At 41.5% G+C, this 11,070-nt stretch overlaps 1 protein-coding gene across 1 annotated transcript; it reads right to left on the bottom strand.

Annotated features, from left to right (window-relative positions):
* Positions 1-791: 791 nt before the first annotated feature.
* Fnta (farnesyltransferase, CAAX box, alpha) lies at positions 792-10,904 on the bottom strand (the record flags this gene model as incomplete). The annotated part of the gene is made up of 6 exons (XM_055593463.1): positions 792-1,399; positions 1,628-1,799; positions 2,858-2,920; positions 6,729-6,877; positions 9,550-9,676; positions 10,768-10,904. Coding segments are annotated over 6 exons (765 nt in total), but the record flags the coding sequence as incomplete, so codon positions are not given.
* Positions 10,905-11,070: the final 166 nt, after the last annotated feature.

Raw genomic sequence — 11,070 nt, 5'->3', positions numbered from 1 at the left:
AATGTATTTTCTCTATTGAAAAAGTTACTTCCCGAGTTCATGCGGAGAAAAGATGATTATTCAGCTCTTTACAGTAACTTTGTTAGCTGCGGTTTGGTGCTCTAACACTAAAAATTCTGTATGGACCGCTGCTGGAGCCAACAAGCTGCTCTAACTCCTTTCTAGCAGGTGGAGTGGCCGCAGAGACCAGAACTATATTTTCCTAGCCTTGGAAGCCTATTTCTACCTATACTGCAAATTCTTCCCACTCCAAGGGTTCAGCTGAGCCTTTGGTCTGTTGCCACATAGCAGGTATGCTTCCGCAGAAGCTGGTGGTCTAGGGATGGCAGCCGGAACTGAGGTTTCTCACTCCACCTACAGCAGTTTCCCGGCTCTGGCGCAGGCAGCAGCAACTTGTTGCTACTGCAATAGCAGGGATCTGGGGTAAACTTCCAGAAGATGAGGCAATGACTGTGAGCTATCTCTATTGAATAAATCCATAGTTTAAATTATCTTGAGTAATTTTGTTACTTACAGTAAAAAATAAATCCATTTCCATTTTAAAGAAATTTTCCTCACTATAATCATATAAACATTTTCCTCACTATAATCATAAATTTTATAGCAGTATTTTCTTCCTCAGTTTCTGCCCATTTTTTCAAGAAGGCCACATTCTGTATTCTGAACTAGCCTGAACTTCTCTATGTTGTCGAGGGTGGCCTCAAACTCACAGCAATCCTCCTGCCTCATCCTCCCAAGCACTAGGCTTCATAATTGTACCTCGTATACAGTTAAAACCAAACACTATGGTATTGATTATAGATAATGTGATTTTATTATAAAACCTTTCTTTTGGCATTAGTTGGTTACAGTGATCTGTGAGTGTGGCACAGCAGCTCTAATCAACAGTTGCAGTCCCTGTTTAATGCACCAAGATTCAAGTTACTGCAAATCAATAACATAGTTCCCTTAGTCACTACAGCACACAGCCTTGCACAGACCTTTCAGGAGTTGGCTCTACAGGAGTGGATTAAATGTTGGTAAGACTACAAAAGCAGTAGTTCCTGTATGGGAAGTGTTTCTTCACCCTCCCCTCCAATGACTTTGCTTTAGAAGAATCGCTTTCTTAGAGCTAGTCTGAACAGTGTCAGCACACAGGAGCATCGTACTTAGTTCTTGTTAGAAAGCAGCACCTGGACAACAGCTTCAGCGCACAGGCAAGGGATGCTCGCTCTACTTTACACTCCTGCATTAGAGGCCCTTAGAAAGGAAAGCATCGTCCTTCTTCAGCACGCTCTCACTGCTATACACTCGCTGCCGTGTCACTTTCTCTGCTGTGTTTACTCTGAAGGGATCTTCCAATATATCTCCAATATTCCTTTCTTATAGTGTCCTTTTCTTTAGCTAGGATCTCACATAACTGAAAATGAAAAATAAAGATGTATTAAAGTAACGTTTAATTCAATCTCAAAGCATGTGGCGATTTGATGTAGGTCATGCGTGAAGTAGATACTGTAGAGCAGCTGCATTACTGACAGTGCTGTCCCAACTAGAAACGCCCCTGAGAAACTATGTGAAAGGTGGCAGCAAGAGCAGCGGTAATGAATGGGTAGAGCCAGGTCTAGGACGTGGTTCCGCATGAACTCACCTCTAACGCTTTATTAAGAATGTCCTCCTTGTTGTCACATTGGTTTTCTAGCATGTCTTCATAGATATCCACAAGAAAGGCAATTAGGTAGGGGGAACTGTGACTTGGTTGTAAATCAAGCAACTGATTTAATAAATTAGGGTATCTGGAAAGACCACGATCCTGCAGAATCCTAAAACAAAACAAAACTCCATTCTGAGAGAGCATACACAAATGGAGAAAGTAAGCCTGAGATACAAGCAAGGCAACATTTATGAACAACTGAGGCTAGGAAAGGAAAAAGGAAGTATTTTGAACTGTGAGGGCCTTATTAATGATGGTTTAAAGTTGGATAAAATTTAAAATACACTGAAGTTGGACTGGGGATGTGGCTCAGTTGGTAGACTGCTTGCCTAGCATGCACAAAGCCCTGGGTTCAATGCCCAGCGCCACATATCCATGTGTGGTGACATAAGCTAGAAATCTCAGCATCTGGAAAGTAGAGGCAGAGAGTAAGAAGTTCAACTTCTTCAGTTTCATAGTCTGAGAACAGCTAGGTATAAATAAGATCCTTCACTCAAACTGCAATGACAGATATTATTAAAGCAGAAAAGACCTTGTCTCAAAGTTACAAAGAAAAGAAGGGCAGGAGAAATGTCTGTATTTCTCTTTGAGGCAGTTCTTCACACCCTCAGCTATTTAGGAGTTACAGGTCCTGGCGCATCTCTAAGTGTGACTGGGCTCCCCACCCTACACCCTCTGGGCTGAGGAACGTGGCTGTGTCAAGGGCAAAGCCTGGGAAACCTGTTTATCTTAAGATTTGTCACTAGAAGCAGGACTGACATGGAGAGTCTGGCAGTACCTCTGAGTGACCTATTTGTTAAGTTTACTGTACCCTGTTGTACTGAGCCCACAGAATAAACAGGGATGTGCATTCCATTCTTTGACACAAACACTAGAGACTTCAACACTTAGAAAGCAAATCACTAGAGGAGCTATAAATACCAGTAAAATGCATTATTGTTTGCAATGTACTGTTGTGAAAACTGTTGCTGTGTTCTTGGAAGTGAAAAGGAGAAAAGAAGAAGGCATGATGCCTGGCAATTACCATACCCTTACTTTGCTTTTACTATTAAATGGACCAACACAGAAAATCCCTTAGCATTCTTTCAGAACCTTTAGAACCTAGCACATTTTATGATGTCATTAGCAGCAGCCCGATGGTTTCTTTATGAAAAATCAGTCTCTTACCCTTTCAAGTAGTTCCATGCACTTTCATTATGTGGCACTAATTTGATCATCTCCAGAGTATACCTATAGGAAAAAATACATATCATTTTGAAAGAGCAGATCAAGAAGTAGATAGAGTCTGGCAACATAGAGATAGAATCTGACATGTCCTCTCCCCTCCCCCCCCTGTCAAGCACCCACTTCTGTCTGCCAGTGGCTCCTGGCACTGCTGGAGCTCCAACCTAAAGAAGAGTCCTTAAACATGCAGTTGTCACCTTGTGTCAACACCCCACTCCACACTAAAAAGGGATGTGGCTGGAGAGATAGCTCAGCAGCTAAGTACACTGGCTGCTCTTCCAGGCTCCTAGCACCCACCCACATGGCAGCTCATGACTGTCTGTAGCTCCAGGCCCAGGGGATCCAGTGACCTCTCCAGCTGCTTCAAGCACTGCATACATATGACCCAAAGGCATAATGCAGACAACACACTTAGACACACAGAATAAAGTCTTTTTGTTTGTGTGTATAGATATATGGAAGGGCTAGAGAGATGGTGGTTAAAAGTGCTTTCTACTCTTCCTGAGAACCTGAGTTTGGGTCCCAGCACCCATGTACAGCAGCTCACAATCATGTTATCTCAGCTTCAGAGGATCTCAACTCACATACACACAAAGTCTTAAAATATTTTACTTTGGATTGGATCTTCAGAACTACCCATAAAATTTTCCTAAAAAAAGAATATTGAGTATTTTCCTTCTGAGGTAAATGCTGGCTAAAAACAAGGAGACTTGTCTTTTACGGCACGGAAACCTGGGGTGGCCAACCTATGCCTAAGAAACTCAGTTACTCACATCATCTTAAGGAGCTATAAAAAATGGCATAAGGCTGGGTATGGTGGCAGATGTCTTTAATCCCAGGAATGGGGAAGCACAGGCAGGTGAGTCGCTGAGTTCCAGGCCAGCCTGGTCTACAATTCGAGTTCCAGGACAGCTGGGCTACACAATGAAGCCCTGTCTCAAAGGGAAGGGTGTTATGAAAGTTATACAGATAAAGAATAAAAATAAAAATGGTCATAAATATATATATAAGACAAGATTAATAATAAATTACAATGCAATGCAACTATTCCAAAATCTCAAGCAAGACTGGTCTCAAGTAATTTAAGTAAAGTATACTTAACCTACAGCAGTAGGTTTCTTGCACAGAATATGTATGTGCATACAATACTTGTAGAGAAATATGGCCATGATATATTAAATAAAACCAGTGTGGTTCTCTTTTGTGAAATGATATGCCTATCATTTCAGCACTCAGTGGTAGAGACAAGAATACTACAAGTTCAAGAAGTCCATGAATTGAGTTCTAAGCCAGTCTGTGAGACATGGAATTTTGTGTCATAAACAAACAAATAAAACCCCTTGAATACATGAAAAAATAGCTATAAAAATGTTGTGCACACGTTTGCAAATGTATTTATAAAGCTTACTTTAGAGAGAGGATTAGAAATCTTTGACAATTTTTCACTTTGTGTGTATGTGTGTAGTATCTCAAGTAGCCCAGACTGGCCTGGGACTTGTTATATAGCGAGGGATGACCCTGAACTTGTGATGTTCCTGCCTACATCAGCTGAGTGCTGAGGGTACAGTGTGCACCACCCACCACACTTGGTTTCAGGCTGTGCTGGGGATCAGATCCACAGCTCTGTACATGCACATGCCCAGCTCAAGAAAAAGAAATCTTGTCTTTTTTTTTGGAGACACAGTTTCTCTGTGTAGCCTTGGCTGTCCTAGATTAACTCTGTAGATCAGGCTGGCCTCAAACTCAGAGATCTGCCTGCCTCTACCTCCTGGTTACTGGGATTAAAGGTGTCTGCCACCACTGGCTAGCTCTATCTATATTCTTAATAGTTAAAATTTTAATTAACATGCTATGAATTCTCAATAAATACATGTATTATGAACATTTTAAGTATTATTTTTACCATCTTTAGGGGATATGCCTTAATTATGAAAAGCTCAGATTTTTGCTTACTTCTCTTTAATAGCAGCGGAAAGCCCTAGAGCCACATAGCACTTTCCAAATGCTTTATATTCAGTATTTTAGTTCTTTTAAAAACTAACCCAAAAAAGACACAGTAAATATGAAATATGGCACCGGAAGCAGTAGAAGAGAGGGAACAGGACTGGAGCCTACCACAGATGTCCTCTAAAGACTCCAACCAGCAGGGGAGCGAAGCAGAAGCAAAGACTCACAGCCAAACTTTGGATAGAGCACAGAGAGTCTTATGAAAGAAGGGGGATATAAAAGGACCCAGAGGGGACAGGAGCCACACAAAGAGACCAAGAAAGCCAAAAAAAAAAAAAAAGCAGAGCCCAGGGGGGACTGCAGAGACTGATGCATCAACCAGAAACCATACATAGAGAACACCTAGACTCCCTGTTCAGATGTAGCCCATAGACAGCTCAGTCTCCATGTTGATTCCCTAATAAGGGAGAAGAGACAGTCTCTGACATGAACTTGGTTGCCTGCTCCTTGATCACTTCTCCCTGGTAGGCAACCTAGCCAGTCCACAGAGGAAGAAGATCCAGGAAGTCCTGATGGAACCTGACAGGCTAGGATCAGACAGTAGGGGAGGAAGACTAGGGAAGAGAGATAGGGGAGGAAGAGGGAGGAAGAGGGAGGGAGGGTGGGACCCAGAGGTGATGAGGGAGGGGTCTACAACTGGGATACAAAGTGAATAAATTGAAAATAATAATAATAATAATAAAATAAAAATAAAATAAAATCCATTCACTACAAGCTGGGTCGATCCAAGGTAGAATAACTGTAAGGGACTCAACCGTTTAGTAAAACAAACTCTAATGAGAAAAAAGCAATGGTGCTCTCTCTCTCTCTCTCAGGCAGCCTGGACTTTAAGTCCACTACTTATATTGGGTCAAGAACAGACTCTTGTGTATGGTGGTGCTCGCTCAGAACCCCAACATTCAAGAAGCTGAAGCAGAAAGCTTTCAAGTTCAAGACCAGCTACAAAGCAAGAACCTGTATTAAAATGCATAGGAGAGTAGGCTCAGAGAGCACTTGCTGCACACGCAGAGGCCAGCACCCACACCGTGGCTCACGGCCTTCCGCAACTCCAGCTCCATGGGATCTGATGCCCACTTCTGACCTCCATGGGCACCAGGCAAGCATGCTATGAAGAGCATACACTGGAGCAAAACTCATACACATACAATAAAATAAATTTAAAAAATATTAAAAGCCCAAAACAAAAGCCAACTATTCATGCTGAAAACATGAAACAGACATTAAAACGAAAGGAATAAATAAGGTTATAACTACAGAGACTATTGTTTGTCGACATAAAACTCATGCCAATTTAAACATTTCTACCTGTTACAGCTTTACAAACAGCAACCCTTCTGTGTGTGTGTGTCTGTGTAGAGAGCGTGTGAGCAGAGTGCGCGCATGTGTGTGTGATATACATGTGGCAGTGTCTAGAGCCGTCTGTGTTTAAAGCCAGGAAAGTCACTCAACACCTACAGCCACTTATGGACAGTGCTGCTCACACTCCTCAGCCACGAACCCTACAGGGGAACAACATGGAACCTGGGAACTACTATCTAAAACACAACAGAACTGTGTGAAGACAGACCCCAAACCAAACTCCCTGGCATTATGAAGTTGGGTTTCTTCACAATCTCTAGAAGCAACAACATGCCAAGAGCTTAACGGAGTGCAACACAGAGATGCACTGTTACATCACATTCACTCTTGATGAGTGTCCCCAAATCTGTCCATGCGAGTCCCCTCAGGCTAGGATCTGGGCAGTCTTGACTGCAGCATCTGAGTGCCTGAGATGTTTAAGGAAGGGACAGTGAAACACGACACTAACTGGACTTCTCTGTCCAGCACAGCGCGGTCGCTGTAGCCAGTGGTGTTAGAGATGACGAAGTGTCTTTGGTTCCAGACGGAGTTATTTCTCACGTCCTCTTTGAGAAGCTCGTCTACGTACTGCAGCTCCTTGTCCCAAAGCCGAAACTCCTAAACAGTGATAGAATCCAGTTAGGAGTGCTCTACTGCTTACAACAAGGGCATAAACAAAAAAAGCTGAGAGGTAGCACTGAAGATAAGGGGCTTATGTCGAAGAGCAGCCTGTGATCCCAGCATTCAGGGAGGGAGGATTTAGAAAGATTAGAAATGCAAGGTCATTCTCAGCTGCATTCGTTCAAAGCCAACCTGGGTTACAGAAGACACTGTCTCTGTCTTTTGTTTTTGGACAGGGTTTCTCTGTGTAGCCTTGGCTGTCCTAGACTCACTTTGTAGACCAGGCTGGCCTTGAACTCACAGCGATATGCCCGCCTCTACCTCCCTGAATGCTGGGATTACAGGTGTGTGCCTGGCTAAGACACTATCTTGGAAGGAAGGAAGGAAGGAAGGAAGGAAGGAAGGAAGGAAGGAAGGAAGGAAGGAAGGAAGGAAGGAAGGAAGGAGGAATGAAGGGAAATTGAGCATAGATGCCACAAAGACACAAAGTAAAGAAGTCATGAAAGAAAATTTAGAAGGAAAAAAAACAAAAACCAGCAACAATCAAATTCATTGGTAAGAAACGAATAACCTTATGAGCATACAAACTACATTAATACATGACATTAAATAAAGAGCAGCTTCACATATGTAAACACAGGCAGGAGTGGCAGCACATATCCGGTATCCCAGCACTCAGGAGGCTGAGGCAGGAGGATTTAGAATTCAGGGCTAACTTGGGCTTGAAACCTTGTCTCAAAACCAAACCAAAACAAAACAAATAAGTAAAAATTTAAAAGCAAATGCATGATAAAAGTTCCTCGAAATACACATACATACACACACACAATTGTGTTTAAATGTGAAGTTTTACTTTATGGCTAGGGCATTGTGAAAAGCTAATGTGTTTCTATTTCTTAGTTAATACTAGGATTAAAATTTTCTAAGCTGGTTCCTGATTTCAAAAGTCTCAATGAAAACAATAAACTAAGAGGCCACTCTGGTGAAAAATTCTGTACCAATGAAGGTGAGCACTGTTCGTGTGGCCATAAACAACCAACACTCCAAAACACTGCCAACCACCTGCAAGCACCACTGCTTGAGAAACACTGGCTTTCTAAATTTATGTTTTCCCTTTTTTAATCTTATGTGTATGAATATTTTGCCTGCAAGCATGTCTGTGTACCTTGTGCATGTAGGTCAGAAGAGGGCATAAGATCCCTTGGGACTGGAGTTACAGATAGTTGTAAGCTGTCATGTAGGAGCCAGGGATCGAACTTGGGTCCTCTGCAAGAGCAGCAAATGCTTTTAACTACTCAGCCATTTCTCCAGTTCCTGTCTTATATGGTTTTAAGGCTGTGTATGTGTCACTTTCAAACTAAAGACGGCTTCGTTCTTTTCTCTCTAGGGCCTTATGTAGCCCAGTCTGGCCCTGAACTCTTGATGCTCCGGCCCCTCTTCCCATGTGCTGAGATAAAAGGTGTGCGCCACAACACCAGAGATGACAGAGCATCTCCTGCCATTTTATTCAGTGTGTGAAACGTACAGATTTCCTTCAGTTTTCAGAATTCACTTATCTCTTAATATAGCCGAAAATAATCTTACCTTCTGAAGATTGGATTGGAAACATGAAGCCATGTACATCAGATGTGAAAATAGGAAAAACTTCAAGACTTTAGTGATAGGAACTTAAAAGCTAACTATAACTGCAGGGTCTCTTGGATTCCTCTGTCATTCAGAACCTCTGATAATGCAGTAAAGACCATGGTGCATAAGGTAGGTTTCCAAAGACGTGGTAATGCTGTATTACCATGGTAATGCTGTATTAAGTTTTTGTTAGTAGACAGGCATGGGTCTCTATCTGTACGTGACACGGGGTCTTACATCTGCCAGCTTCTGCTCCTTGTGTGCTGGGATTAGGATAGAACTACCATGCCCAGATGATTACAGTTTTCAATAAAAAGAAAAATACTAGGGTTTGGGGTATCGCTCAGTACAAAGTACTGGGTTTAATACCCAACACCACAAACACTGAATGCTGTGGTACACACCTGGAATCTCATCAGGAAGGTCAGAAAGTCAAGATTACCTTGAGCTACACAGCACATTCAAGGCAAATTTGGTCAACATGAAATAGTTTACCCAAAAGTGACTTTTTAAAATAAAAAAGTACAAATACTGAACAGCTTTAGAAAATCTATCCCCTTTAATTAAAAATGAAGAAGTTTAAATTTTTAAATAAAACTTTTTAAACTGTGATGGTGTGGGGGCACACAACTACAATCTCAGCACTCAGGAGGTATAGGCAGGTAGGTCTCTTGAGTAAAAAGCCAGTCTGGTCCAAATAGTGAGTTCTAGGCCAACCAAGGCTACATAGTTAGACCCTGTCTCAGAAAAACAAACAAACAAACAAACACACACACACACACACACACACAAAAAAAAAAACCACCACTACCACCAAAAAACAAAAACAAACCCAAAACAATGATACAATGTAACTTTAACCTAATTTTTCTTAAAAATTTACTATTACTTTTATTTACTATGAAACTACTCACCAACATATCCAAAGAGATTATAAAAGGTAACCACATGAAGAATGTCAGGTTTCAAGCATCTTAACAGGCTTTTAGTTATGTGTGGTTTGTTCAGATGCATGCACACTCAGGCTTTAAGAAAGGCAATACCTGAATGACCCATTGCCGATGCTGCCAGGCATGATAGTTCTTTGCATCCTGACTAAGAATTTCAGCAATGAACTCAAGCTCCTGTGAAGGATCTTTCAGCCACTCCACTAACACTCTCCTGTGGTGCCTGTCCAAAAAAAGAGAGGGAAAGCTCAGGTAAACCCAGAACTGACATCAGCTACAGGCGCTGCGCCAGGTGATGTGAAAGGGCATTCAAGAGGTACAAAGTCACCCCCAACTCTCAAAACTGCCAGAAAGAGGTTAACAGTGACAGGGAATTCCAGCAGAGCTGAGAGGCCATGGCAGATGTGAAAGCAGCCATCTAGAGCACATGATGAGCTCGCCCAGGCAGACCTGCAAGTGCTTTATCTCTTCACAGCCTAGGCTTCTGCTCAGCAATCCTTCAACACTGTGTACAAATAAAGAAGTGATGTGATACTAGCCCAACCAGTCTAACGAGTCTCTAGTCCAAGCAGTTACCGCTGTGGAAAATGTCACCTACAAGCAACTTTCCCTTTCACCTGGCTATAAGCAGAGCTCATTTACTTCTGCCCTAGAGAACATATAACTACGACAGACTTTAACTTTGTCACAAGGCAAATTTCCATGTTAGGAAAATATTTGTTTTATACTGGGTCCATTTTCATAATTTTCCTTACTCCAAAAAGTTACACACACCGAAAATTCAAAAATGCACTGTAGCTGGCTCAACAAAAGAGCATTTGCCAAGTTTGTGTGAGACCCTGGGTTCCATCTCCATATGACCAGGAAAAAAAAAAAAACAAAAAACAAAATCACTTGGGTTAACACATACCTGTGAATAGTCCAGAAAGACCTCTGACTTACACACTATGAATTGCATGGTACGCGAAACATACTGATCTTTAAAAAGAAAATCCATTATAGTATTTATTATACTAATGAGCAGGAATGACACAAAAAGAATATAATGCTCAATTAAAAATTTTAAAGACCTATCTCATATAATATTTAGAAAGCAAGATACTATTAATAAGAAAACTATTTTATACTGACTAGAAAGCCATTTTCAGATTTTTCCCTGTCTAGTAGTGCTGCTTCCAAAACCAGAACTTAGACTCAATCCTATAAGTAAGGTAAGAATGTGAATGGAAAGTACTCAGACGATAAAGAAATCTCAGCTTCCAGTGCCAACTGCTATCAGCAGAGTGACATATTTCCTTCTTGCTTTCCTCTTACCAAACTTGATAGTTTTTGGGCTGTTCCTCAATTATTGCAGTGATGTAGTCCATTTCCTGTTGTAGATCCTTCTGAAGCGACCTTAAGAGAACCCTCCGAAAATGCCTATAGTAAAACACCAAACATCCAAAGTGGCGTTACTCCACACAAGTTGCCTAGCAAGAATGTTTAATAAAGCCACAAGACAATAGTACAATATACAGACAACAATCTGGTACTTATTTTATACAGCCAGTAATTTAATAATCTAGGAGCTTGTAACTGTCCAAGTTCACACATCTAGAACTGGAAAAAAAAAAAAAA

Source organism: Psammomys obesus, unplaced genomic scaffold, assembly GCF_907164565.1.
Source record: "Psammomys obesus unplaced genomic scaffold, mPsaObe1.curated_primary_1811, whole genome shotgun sequence".
NCBI lineage: Eukaryota > Metazoa > Chordata > Mammalia > Rodentia > Muridae > Psammomys > Psammomys obesus.
The sequence above is the reverse complement of the archived record's forward strand: the minus strand, read 5'-3'. Positions and strand labels throughout refer to the sequence as shown.